Source organism: Mesoplodon densirostris, chromosome X, assembly GCF_025265405.1.
Source record: "Mesoplodon densirostris isolate mMesDen1 chromosome X, mMesDen1 primary haplotype, whole genome shotgun sequence".
In the NCBI taxonomy this organism is placed as follows: Eukaryota; Metazoa; Chordata; class Mammalia; order Artiodactyla; family Ziphiidae; genus Mesoplodon; species Mesoplodon densirostris.
The window spans coordinates 23,332,383-23,346,103 of record NC_082681.1 but is presented as its reverse complement, the minus strand read 5'-3'; the positions used below and the strand labels follow the sequence as shown (position 1 = coordinate 23,346,103).

Sequence of the window (13,721 nt, the reverse complement as noted above, 5' to 3'; positions counted from 1 at the left end):
CTACTAATGTACTTTTATCTCTGTAGATTTGCCTATTCTGGATATCTTATATAAATGGAACCATACAATATGTGAGCTTTTTGACTGGCTCATTTCACTTATCATAATGTTTCAAGGTTCATCCATGCTGTAGCATGTATCAGTACAGGCATACCTCAGAGGTATGCTTCCAGACCACCGCAATAAAGCAAATGTCACAATAAAGCGAGTCATATGAACTTTTTGGTTTCCCAGTGCATGTAAAAATTATGTTTACTCTATACAGTAGTCTATGAAGTGTGCAATAGTCTTGTCTTAAAAAAAACAACTTACATACCTTGTTTTGCTAAAAAAATGTTAACCATCATCTGAGCCTTCAGTGAGTCATTTCTTTGCAATAGTAACATCAAAGATTACAGATCACCATAACAAATCTAATATAATGAAAAAGTTTGAAATATGACGAGAATTACCAAAAGTGACAGAGAGATACAAAATGAGCAAGTGCTGTTGGAAAAATGGTGCTGATAGACTTGCTCCATGCAAGGTTGCCACAAACCTTCAATTTGTTAAAAATCCACTATCTGCAAAGTGTAGTAAAGTGAAGTGCAATAAAATGAGGTATGCCTGTACTTTGTTCCTTTTTATGGTTGGGTAATATTCTGTGGTATGGCTGTATCACATTTGTTACTTTTTTTTTTTTTTTTTTTTGCGGTATGCGGGCCTCTCACTGTTGTGGCCTCCCCCATTGCGGAGCACAGGCTCCGGACGCGCAGGCTCAGCGGCCATGGCTCACGGGCCCAGCCGCTCCGCGGCATATGGGATCCTCCCAGACCGGGGCACGAACCCGTATCCCCTGCATCGGCAGGCGGACTCTCAACCACTTGCGCCACCAGGGAGGCCCACATTTGTTACATTTTATTGTATAGTTGACCCTTGAGTAACATGAGTTTGAACTGCATGTGTCCATTTATATGCAGATTTTTTTCAAGAGTAAATACTACGGTACTGCACAACCTGTGGTTGGTTGACTCTGTGGATGTAGAGGGCTGAAAATAAGTTATACGAGGACTTTTGACTGCATGGAGGGTCAGTGCCCCTAAACACCTGCATTGTTCAAGAGTCAATTGTAATTGCTTTTAATGGCTGTCTGCCCAGTAGACTCTAAGTTCCGTGAAGGCAGGGCCATATGCATCTTGTTTATCACTTTATCCACAGCAAATTATTTGTTGAATATATGTATAACTTCATGAAGTAGCCTCTTGTCTCTGTGTATCTACAGAAGTTCTTGCTTGTTTTCACTCAACTGCCTCAAGCCAAAAAGTGTGCATCCCAGTTCTAATGTTTGGAAGAAGTTAGTCCCTGTTTTGGAGCTCTACAAGGATTCATATGGCTCATGAGAGTGTTAGAGGCTGTGTGTGTGTCTGTGTGTAAAAGTTTGTGTGTTCATTTACTCAACAAATATTTATTCACATATTTAGTGGAGACTTTACTGTGCCAGACAGTGTTACGTGGTGGGATAGAATGGTGAAGAAGACCAACATGGTCCCTGCTTTCCTGGACATTACATTCTAGTTGAGGGAGACAGACAATAAACACACAGATAATAAACACTGTAATTTCATTATTCCAAATCTTTTTTTGGTCACACTGTGCAGCATGCAGAATCTTAGTTCCCCGACCAGGGATAAAATCCGTGCCCCCTGCATTGGGAGTGTGGAGTCTTAACCACTGGACCACCAGGGAAGTCCAGTAGACAGTATAACTTCAGATGGAAGTAAATACTATGAAGAAGCTAACACAGAATAATGAGATAATGACTTGGTGATAGTGGTAGGGAAATACTTCAGCTAGGATGGCCAGGGAAAGGCTCTGAGGAGGTGACATTTGAGCAGGGGTCTGAATGATGAGAAGAAGGTGGCCACAAGAAGATCTGAGAGAAAAGCATTTCAGAAAGAGGGAGTGGGTACAAAGGCCCTGAGTTGGGAATGAGTTGCACATGTTCAAGGGTTAAAAACAAGGCTGGTATGGCTGCATGTGATGAATGAAGGAAAAAGTAGTAGGAAATGAAACTGGAGAGAGAGGCAGGGGCTAAATCATGTAGGTCATTAAAGAAAATTTGCAGTTAGAATGAAATCCACCGGGAATTCATTGGAGAGCTTTAAACAGGAAAGTGACTATCTGATTTATAATTTTAAAAGATTGCTTTGGCTTCTTGGTGGAGATTGTAGACCAGTTCCAGGTAAGAGGTGATGGGGTTGGGTTGTATCTCTCAGGTGCCTTATCTTAGCAGTCTATGATTCTAGGTTATCTGTATACAGGATTTATTTTGGTTGATTTTCACAATTTTCCAACATCAATTTTGGTCTGAGACCTATAGCATTTGCTGATGATCCATTGGGGCAAGCATATTACCACTATGTTTGCATAAATAGTGCCCTTATTATGTTACTATTTGCTTTAAAAATGATTAATAAGGATAATCATATTGAGTGTTCTTAATCTATAGGATGGGATAAGGGATATTTAGAAGTCTGGATTCTCATATTGTTGTCTTATCCAAATATATTCATTTTCTAGTATAGTGGTGGGTTTCACTTCACCAGTGGGAAGGCAAAATAACATTTTTTTTCAATGTAGAATACAATGCCTAACACAGGAGTTACTTAATAGATATTTATGCATTAAACAGGAACTGTTTCTGTTAGTGGAATTCAATACACATCATTAATTTATGACCTTTGGTATGCATTATTTGTCATTTAATTATTTTGTTTTTGAATTTTATTTATTTTTTTATACAGCCGGTTCTTATTAGTCATCAATTTTATACACATCAGTGTACACATGTCAATCCCAATCGCCCAATTCATCACACCACCACCACCGCCACCCCCTGCCACTTCCCCCCCTTGGTGTCCATACGTGTGTTCTCTACATCTGTGTCTCTATTTCTGTCCTGCAAACCAGCTCATCTGTACCATTTCTCTAGATTCCACATATATGTGTTAATATACGATATTTGTTTTTCTCTTTCTGACTTACTTGACTCTGTATGACTGTCTCTAGATCCATCCACGTCTCTAGAAATGACCCAATTTCGTTCCTATTTATGGCTGAGTAATATTCCATTGTATATATGTACCAAAACTTCTTTATCCATTCATCTGTTGATGGGCGTTTAGGTTGCTTCTATGACCTGGCTATTGTAAATAGTGCTGCAATGAACACTGGGGTGCATGTGTCTTTTTGTTTTTGTTTTGTTTTTTTTTTAGTTTCTGCTTTATAACAAAATGAATCAGTCATACATATACATCTGTTCCCATATCCCTTCCCTCTTGCATCTCCCTCCCTCCCACCCTCCCTATCCCACCCCTCCAGGAGGTCACAAAGCACTGAGCTGATCTCCCTGTGCTATGCGGCTGCTTCCCACTATCTATCTACCTTACGTTTGGTACTGTATATATGTCCATGCCTCTCTCTCGCTTTGTCACAGCTTACCCTTCCCCCTCCCCATATCCTCAAGTCCATTCTCAAGTAGGTCTGTGTCTTTGTTCCTGTTTTACCCCTAGGTTCTTCATGACATTTTTTCCCTTAAATTCCATATGTATGTGTTAGCATACGGTATTTGTCTTTCTCTTTCTGACTTACTTCACTCTGTATGGCAGACTCTAGGTCTATCCACCTCATTACAAATAGCTCAATTTCGTTTCTTTTTATGGCTGAGTAATATTCCATTGTATATATGTGCCACATCTTCTTTATCCATTCATCCGATGATGGACACTTAGGTTGTTTCCATCTGTGGGCTATTGTGAATAGAGCTGCAATGAACATTTTGGTACATGACTCTTTTTGAATTATGGTTTTCTCAGGGTATATGCCTAGTAGTGGGATTGCTGGGTCATACGGTAGTTCTATTTTTAGTTTTTAAAGGAACCGCCATACTGTTCTCCATAGTGGCTGTATTGATTTACATTCCCACCAACAGTGCAAGAGGGTTCCCTTTTCTCCACACCCTCTCCAGCATTTGTTGTTGGTAGATTTTCTGATGATGCCCATTCTAAATGGTGTGAGGTGATACCTCATTGTAGTTTTGATTTGCATTTCTCTAATAATTAGTGATGTTAGCACCTTTTCATGTGCTTCTTGGAGATCTGTATGTCTTCTTTGGAGAAATGTCTGTATAGGTCTTCTGCCCATTTTTGGATTGAGTTGTTTGTTTTTTAATATTGAGCTGCATGAACTGTTTATATATTTTGGAGATTAAGGCTTTGTCCATTGATTTGTTTGCAAATATTTTCTCCCATTCTGAGGGTTGTCTTTTCGTCTTGTTTGTAGTTTCCTTTGCTGTGCAAAAGCTTTTAAGTTTCATTAAGTCCCATTTGTTTATTTTTGTTTTTATTTCCATTACTCTAGGAGATGGATCAAAAACGATCTTGCTGTGATTTATGTCAAAGAGTGTTCTTCCTATGTTTTCCTCTAAGAGTTTTATAGTGTCCGGTCTTACATTTAGCTCTCTAATCCATTTTGAGTTTATTTTTGTGTATGGTGTTAGGGAGTGTTCTAATTTCCTTCTTTTGCATATAGCTTTCCAGTTTTCCCAGCCCCACTTATTGAAGAAACCGTCTTTTCTCCACTGTATATCCTTGCGTCCTTTGTCATAAATTAGTTGACCATAGGTGCATGGGTTTATCTCTGGGGTTTCTATCCTGTTACATTGATCTATATTTCTGTTTTTGTGCTAGTACAATATTGTCTTGATTACTCTAGGTTTGTAGTATAGTCTGAAGTCAGGGAGTCTGGTTCCTCCAGCTCCATTTTTTCCCCTCAAGACTGCTTTGGCTATACGGGGTCTTTTGTGTCTCCATACAGATTTTAAGATTTTTTTGTTGTAGTTCTGTAAAAAATGCCATTGGTAACTTGATATGGATTGCATTGAATCTGTAGATTGCTTTGGGTAGTATAGTCATTTTCACAATATTGATTCTTCCAATCCAAGAACATGGTATATCTCTCCATCTGTTGGTATCATCTTTAATTTCTTTCACCAGTGTCTTATAGTTTTCTGCATATAGGTTTTTGTCTCCTTAGGTAGGTTTATTCCTAGGTATTTTATAATTTTTGTTGCTGTGATTTATGGGAATGTTTCCTTAATTTCCTTAATTTCTCTTTCAGAGATAAAATCTTTCAGATTTTTCATTAGTGTATAGGAATGCAAGAGATTTCTGTGCATTCATTTTGTATCCTGCAACTTTACCAGATTCATTGATTAGCTCTAGTAGTTTTCTGGTGGCATCTTTAGGATTCTGTATGTATAGTATCGTCATCTACAAGCAGTGACAGTTTTACTTCTTCTTTTCCAATTTGTATTCCTTTTATTTTTTCTTCTCTGATTGCCGTGGCTAGGACGTCCAAAACTGTGTTGAGTAATAGTGGCGGGGGCTTCCCTCGTGGCGCAGTGTTGAGAGTCTGCCTGCCAATGCAGGGGACACGGGTTCGTGCCCCGGTCCAGGAAGATCCCACATGCCGCCGAGCGGCTGGGCCCGTGAGCCATGGCCGCTGAGCCTGTGCATCCGGAGCCTGTGCTCCGCAACGGGTGAGGCCACAACCATGAGAGGCCCAAGTCCTGCAAAAAAAAAAAAAAAAAAAAAAAGTGGTGAGAGTGTACATCCCTTTCTTGTTCCTGATCTTAGAGGAAATGCTTTCAGTTTTTCACCATTGAGAATGATCTTTGCTGTGGGTTTGTCATATATGGCCTTTATTATGTTGAGGTTGGTTCCCTCTGTGCCCACTTTCTGGAAAGTTTTTATCAAAAACGGGTGTTGAATTTTGTTAGAAGCTTTTCTGCATCTATTGAGATGATCATATGGATTTTATTTTTCAGTTTGATAATATGGTGTATTATATTGATTGATTTCCATATATTGAAGAATCCTTGCATCCCTGGGATAAATCCCACTTGATCATGGTGTATGATCCTTTAAATGTGCTGTTGGATTCTGTTTGTTAGTATTTTGTTGAGGATTTTTGCATCTATATTCATGAGTGATATTGGTCTGTAATTTTTCTTTTTTTATAGTATTTTTGTCTGGTTTGGATATCAGGGTGATGGTGGCCTCATAGAATGAGTTTGGGAGTGTTCCTCCCTCTGCTGTGTTTTGGAAGAGTTTGAGAAGGATGGATGTTAGCTCTTCTCTAAATGTTTGATAGAATTCACCTGTGAAGCCATCTGGTCCTGGACTTTTCTTTGTTGGAAGATGTTTAATCACAGTTTCGATTTCATTACTTGTGATTGGTCTGTTCATATTTTCTGCTTCTTCCTTGTTCAGTCTTGGAAGGTGATACCTTTCTAAGAATTTGTCCATTTCTTCCAGGTTGTCCATTTTATTGGCATAGAGTTGCTTGTAGTAGTCTCTTATGATGCTTTGTATTTCTGCGGTGTCCATTGTAATTTCTCCTTTTTCATTTCTAATTCTACTGATTTGAGTCCTCTCCCTTTTTCTTGATGAGTCTGGCTAAAGGTTTATCAATTTTGTTTAGCATCTCAAAGAACCAGCTTTTACTTTTATTGATCTTTACTATTGTTTCCTTCATTTCTTTTTTATTTATTTCTGATCTGATCTTTATGATTTCTTTCCTTCTGCTAACTTTAGGGGTTTTTTGTTCTTCTGTCTCTAATTGCTTTAGGTGTAAGTTTAGGTTGTTTATTTGAGATTTTTCTTGTTTCTTGAGGTAGGATTGTATTGCTATAAACTTCCCTGTTAGATCTGCTTTTGCTGCATCCCATAGGTTTTGGGTCATCGTGTTATCCTTGTCATTTGTTTCTAGGTATTTTTTTTATTTCCTCTTTGATTTCTTCAGTGATCTCTTGGTTATTTAGTAACGTATTGTTTAGCCTCCATGTGTTTGTGTTTTTTACGTTTTTTTCCCTGTCATTGATTCCTAATCTCATAGTGTTGTGGTCGGAAAAGATGCTTGATATGATTTCAGTTTTCTTAAATTTACCGAGGCTTGATTTGTGACCCAGGATGTGATCTATTCTTCAGAATGTTCCATGTGCAATTGAGAAGAGAGTGTAATCTGCTGTTTTTGGATGGAATGTCCTATAAATATCAATTAAATTTATCTGGTCTGTTGTGTCATTTAAAGCTTGCATTTCCTTATTAATTTTCTGCCTGGATGATCTGTCCATTGGTGTAAGTGAGGTGTTAAAGTCCCCCACTATGATTGTGTTACTGTCGATTTCCTCTTTTATAGCTGTTAGCAGTTGCCTTATGTATTGAGGTGCTCCTATGTTCAGTGCATAGATATTTATAATTGTTATATCTTCTTCTTGGATTGATCCCTTGATCATTATGTAGTGTCCTTCCTTGTCTCTTGTAACATTCTTTTTTTTTTTTTTTTTTTTTTTTTGCTGTACGCGGGCCTCTCACTGCTGTGGCCTCTCCCGTTGCGGAGCACAGGCTCCGGACACACAGGCCCCGCGGCCATGGCTCGCGGGCCCAGCCGCTCCGCGGCATGTGGGATCCTCCGGGATCGGGGCACGAACCCGTGTCCCCTGCATCGGCAGGCGGACTCTCAACCACTGCGCCACCAGGGAGGCCCTCTTGTAACATTCTTTATTTTAAAGTCTATTTTATCTGATATGAGTATTGCTACTCCAGCTTTCTTTTGATTTCCATTTGCATGGAATATCTTATTCCATCTCCTCAGTTTCAGTCTGTATTTGTCCCTAGGTCTGAAGTGGGTCTCTTGTAGACAGCATGTATATGGGTCTTGTTTTTGTATCCATTCAGCTAGCCTGTGTCTTTAGGTTGGAGCATTTAATCGATTCAGGTTTAAGGTAATTATCAATATGTATGTTCCTATTACCATTTTCTTAATTGTTATTGGTTTGGTTTTTTTTTTAAACATCTTTATTGGAGTAAAATTACTTTACAATGGTGTTGGTTTGATTTATAACAAAATGAATTACCTATACATATACATATATCCCCGTATCTCCTCCCTCTTGCGTCTCCCTCCCACCCTTACTATCCCACCCCTCTACGTGTTCTCAAAGCACCAAGCTGATCTCCCTGTGCTATATGAGTTCGTTTTTTAGGTCCTTTTCTTCTATTGTGTTTCCCTCTTAGAGAAGTTCCTTTAGCATTTGTTGTAGAACTGGTTTGGTGATGCTGAATTCTCTTAGCTTTTGCTTGTCTGTAAAGCTTTTGATGTCTCCATCAAATACAAATGAGATCCTTGCCAGGTAGAGTAACCTTGGTTGTAGGTTCTTCTTCCCTTTCATCAGTTTAAATATATGGTGCCAGTCCCTTCTGGCTTGTAGAGATTCTGCTGAGAAATCAGCTGTTAACCTTATGGGAGTTCCCTTGTATGTTATTTGTCGTTTTTTCCTTGTTGCTTTCAATAAGTTTTGTTTGTCTTTAATTTTTTCAATTTGATTATTATGTGTCTCTGCGTGTTTCTCCTTGGGTGTATCCTGCCTGGGACTCTCTGTGCTTCCTGGACTTGAGTGGCTATTTCCTTTCCCATGTTAGGGGATTTTTCAACTATAATCTCTTCAAATATTTTCTCGGGTCCTTTCTCTCTCTCTTCTCCTTCTGGGACCCCTATAATGCAAATGTTGTGTTTAATGTTGTCTCAGAAGTCTCTTAGGCTGTCTTCATTTCTTTTCATTCTTTTTTCTTTATTCTGGTCCACATCAGTGAATTCCACCATTTCTGTCTTCTAGGTCACTTATCCATTCTTCTGCCTCAGTTATCCTGCTATTGATTCCTTCTAGTGTATTTTTCATTTCAGTTATTGTATTGTTCATCTCTGTTTGTTTGTTCTTTAATTCTTCTAGGTCTTTGTTAAACCTTTCTTGCATCTTCTCAATCTTTGCCTCCATTCTTTTTCCAAGGTCCTGGATCATCTTCACTATCATTATTCTGAATTCTTTTTCTGGAAGGTTGCCTATCTCCACTTCTTTTAGTTGTTTTTCTGGGGTTTTATCTTATTCCTTCATCTGGTACAAAGTCCTCTGCCTTTTCATTTTGTCTGTCTTTCTGTGAATGTGATTTTCCTTCCACAGGCTGCAGAATTGTAGATCTTCTTGCTTCTACTGTCTGCCCTCTGGTAGATGAGGCTGTCTAAGAGGCTTGTGCAAGCTTCCTGATGGGAGGGATTGGTGGTGGCTAGAGCTGGCTGTTCCTCTGGTGGGCAGAGCTCAGTAAAACTTTAATCTGCTTGTCTGCTGATGGGTGGGGCTGGGTTCCCTCCTTGTTGGTTGTTTGGCCTGAGTCAACCCAGCACTGGAGGCTACCCGACTCTTTGGTTGGGCTAATGGTGGACTCTGGGAGGGCTCACGCCAAGGAGTAATTCCCAGAAGTTCTGCTGCCAGTGTCCTTGTCCCCACGGTGAGCCACAGCCACCCCCCGCCTCTGCAGGAGACCCTCCAACAGTAGCAGGTAGGTCTGGTTCAGTCTCCTATGGCGTCACTGCTCCTTCCCCTGGGTCCTGATGCACACACTACTTTGTGTGTGCCCTCCAAGAGGGGAGTCTCTATGTTTCCCCCAGTCCTGTCGAAATCCTGCAATCAAATCCCACTAGCCTTCAAAGTCTGATTCTCTAGGAATTCCTCCTCCCGTTGCCGGATCCCCAGGTTGGGAACTGACATGGGGCTCAGAACCTTCACTCCAGTGGGTGGACTTATGTGATATAAGTGTTCTCCAGTTTGTGAGTTACCCATCCAGCAGTTATGGGATTTGATTTTATTGTGATTGCACCCCTCCTACCATCTCATTGCAGCTTCTCCTTTGTCTTTGGATGTGGGGTATCTTTTTTAGTGAGTTCCAGTGTCTCCTGTCTATGATTGTTCAGCAGTTAGTTGTGATTCTGGTGCTTTCGCAAGAGGGAGTGAGCGCATATCCTTCTACTCCGCCATCTTGAACCAATCTCTGTGTCATTTAATTCTAATAACCACTCAGTTGGTGTATGTAGGACCTCCACTGTATAAAACAGAAAACTTAAACTCAAAGCATTTTACACTATTCCTTATCTAATCCTCTGGTCATTCACATGAGGTCATCCATGGCATTACATACACAGAATTTACAGTGATGAAACAGATTCAGAGAAGGACAGTGACTTGCCCAACTCCTCTTCCCCTACTCTGCTTTAGTTGTCTTATTAGTACTTATTATTTGTGAATATAATATATATCAATTTATGTATTCGTTTGTCAGCTCCACTAGAGTATGCACTCCATGAGGACAGGGAATGTATGTTATCTGTGCCTGTGTAACAAATTACTCCAAAACTCAGTGCCTTAATACAACATGCATTTATTATGTCACAGTTTCTGTGGGTTAGGAATTCAGAAGCAGCTTAGCTGAATGATTTCAGCTTAGGCTCTCTCATGAGGTAATAGTCCAGATGTCAGCTAGGGTTATAATCATCTGAAGGCTTGACTGGGGCTGGGACATCTGCTTCAAGGATCACTCATGTAGTTGTCAGCAGGAAAGCTTTGTTCCTCTCTGGCTATTGGCTGGAGGGCTTAGTCTCTCACCACATGGGCTTCTCTTCATCACATGGCAGCTGGCTTCCTCCAGAGTAAACGATCAAAGACAGAACAAGGCAAAGCCTTATTATATACAAAACGTCTTTTATAGCATAGCATTGGTGGTGACGTACGTTCACTACTGCCATACTCTATTGGTGACACAGACCAATCCTGATATGTTGTGGGAGGGACTACACAAGGGTGTGAATAACTGGAGTTGGCTTTCATCGGGGGCCATCTTGGAGGCTGGCTACCACAGACACTTTCTCTCTTGTTTACTATTATTACTATTATCCCAACATGGAGAAGAGTACTTTGCATATTGTAGGTCCTTAGTAAATATTTGTTGAATGAGTGGGTGGGTGGATTTAGAACACAAAATGTATGTCTTTAGAAAAAGGACCATTCATGGATCCTAAGTTGTTGGGGAGGGGCATGGAAGATGAGTACTAAAATAAAAATAATTGTCAGATTTAAAGTGTAAGGAGAATTCACTCTTATTTTTTATTATATCTTTCCCCCAGATGTGGAAACATGAGGGCTTTTTTGCACTCTATAAAGGATTTTGGCCAAACTGGCTTCGACTTGGACCCTGGAACATCATTGTATCCTTTTGGAACATGAGAATGAAAGTACATGCTTCAGGCTTCCAGGTAATTCTAGGCTATAGGAAGGAAAATTTGATTATTGAAACCTTTAGGCAAGTGAGAATCTACTCAAGCATTCTAATGGTGACCACTGCAGGTGGAACTAAGTACAGAAATGGCTTTCAGTTGGAGTCTAATACAAACTAAAGGGATTAGAAAAGAAATTGCAAAGTTTCTTTTCCTCTTTAAAACAAACAACAACAACAAACACAGCCAAATCTGGAAGGGGCTAGGAAGTTTTGGGAAACCCTGCTAGGAGATGTCCACAGGAAGGTCCATGCTGAGGTAGTCCATATTTCCTACCCCTAAGTGTATGACTAAAATAGCTGGGGAAATAATAAGACAGAAAACACTCATAGAGCAAAAGAATCCAGAGCGAAGCAGGGCTGTTTCCTCATGGATGACCCTCCTTCCTTTAGCTGTGTTTGAGTGCCTCATATGGGCAGAGCCATGAGTTGGATGGTGTGTGTGGTGGTGTTTGTACAGTGGTGAGCACTTCAGGGTTGAAAAGTAATCCTTGCCCTTGTGGAGTCTATAGGTTAAGGGAGATGGTATCTCCCTCTCTCCTTGGGATTCCTCTGATTGCCTAATGTCTGTAACAGTTACTCTAGCACTGAATTATATGTCGTTGATGTTCTTGGATATTTGTGTGTGTGTGTGTGTGTGTGTGTGTGTATGTGTGTGGCCTGTTTGCCCCTGAAGAATATAAATATGTTAGAATTTTAATATGTTTATATTGCTAAATGCCAACAATCAAAATTGGCACATGGTGGGCACTCAACACATGCTTGATTTGACAGATATTGTTTTAAAAAAGACTTTTAAGCAAATGCAACTTAGAATAGCACAGACTAAGTACCTCAATTTAAGAGAATGCAATGCACAATTTTAGAACCGGGTTTGACTTTCAGTATCATCCCAGTGATCTTCCATGACTTACTCTTCAGTTTTTTATTACATACGAGCAGCTCAAGAGGCTTCAAATCTAAGGACTGAATTATATGTGAGTCAAGCCCTGCCAACCTTTCTACTCTTCTTTTCCCTTTTTCTGTGTTCTAATGTATTTTGACAAAGTTGTAAGTGTTTACTGAACCACTGGTCTCCCAAGGCCCTCCTGATGGAAGAACGATAGGATGTTTCAAAATTGCTCATGTGTTTGTGTTGCCATGTGAACTTTTCCCTGAGAGGAAGTATTAACATTGAGACTCTGGCCCCAGATTGGTATCTTCTGTGAAGATGGATACTGATAGATGACACTCAAAATGACCTTCTCTTCAAATGTGGGTTAAATGTAGTTTGTTAGCCCCAGACTTGGGCTAGAGCAGAAGGCATAGGCCAGGGCAATTACTGCTATTTATGTTACAGACCTCGGTTCTCATTAAAGTATTTATTGGCAGAATAACTTTGGCTTTGTCTTCATTTACTGTTTTCTCATTTGCCAAATCTTTAATTTATATTATATTCTCCAGAAAGCAATAAAGAGAAGGTGACTATGAAGTTGAGTGTGGACTCCCAAAGCACATTTATGGGAATAGACTAAGTACATTGTGCTTTCCCATTGCCATTCATTGTCATAATGCCACTTGTAAACATCAGACAAGTGGTTCTATCCTAAAGAATGAATAACCAAACAAGGGGCTCATTTGGAAGTTTCCACAGATAAAATGCTGAAAGAGGCTTAAAATAGAACCCTGGACACAGGGTTCTAATTGTCTTACAGGCAAAAAGTTCTGGCTACTTTCTTGTACCATAATAGTGCCTACCACATTGTAGGCACTCAAATATTTGTGAGATGAATACTTTAGTCCTTCATCTTTATCCATTCATTCATTTGTTCAACAAACATTTATTGTTATCGATTATGTCTTAGATGCTGGGTATGTAAAAATAAATTAAAACATAGTCCCTGATTTCAAGGTCACATTATAGTAGGAGAAACAGACATGTAAGTAGGTACTAAGTACAGTACAGTAGTTACTAAGTACTGTGTGAGAGATGAACTAAGTGCTGTAGAAGCACAGAGGAGGGAACAGCCAAGTACCTAGGGGATTGGCCAAAGGCTTCATAGTGGAGGTGACAGTTGTGCTAAAAAGCAGATGTTACCAGATAGATAAGGCAGGGAAGGACATTCCAGGCAGGGGAATGGGGGAAATTTCAGCGTGGCTGAAATAAAGGGTTATGGTTTTCAAATACCACCTGAGGCAGAATCACCTGGAGATCTTGTGAAAATGTAGATTCTTGCATCCTGTCACCTGAGATCCTAACCTTATTTGGGGCAAAGGCATTTGCTTTTGTCATAGGCACTTGATGGAGGGTGATCCTTAGATTACACTTTGAGAAGCACTTGTAAAGAAACATGAGCTAGGGGCTTCCCTGGTAGTCCAGTGGCTAAGGCTCTGCCCTCCCAATGCAGGGGGCCTGGGTTCGATCCCTGGTCGGGGAACTAGATCCCGCATGCATGCCACAACTAAGAAGTCCATATGCCACAACTAAGAGCCCACGTGCTGCAACTAAGCCCTGGTGCAGGGCTTCCCTGGTGGCGCAGT

General features: G+C 40.2%; 1 protein-coding gene across 4 annotated transcripts in view; it reads left to right on the top strand.

The window, feature by feature from the left end:
* The window catches only part of SLC25A14 (solute carrier family 25 member 14), a 36,864-nt gene extending 24,299 nt beyond the window's left edge, over positions 1 to 12,565 (top strand). For all 4 annotated transcript variants that reach the window (XM_060086946.1, XM_060086948.1, XM_060086947.1 and 1 more), the window contains 2 exons: positions 11,053 to 11,133; positions 12,123 to 12,565. In XM_060086946.1, the coding sequence (XP_059942929.1) occupies positions 11,053 to 11,133; positions 12,123 to 12,164 (123 nt within the window). In that variant the 3' untranslated portion in view covers positions 12,165 to 12,565. The remainder of the gene's footprint in view (positions 1 to 11,052; positions 11,134 to 12,122) is intronic.
* Positions 12,566 to 13,721: the final 1,156 nt, after the last annotated feature.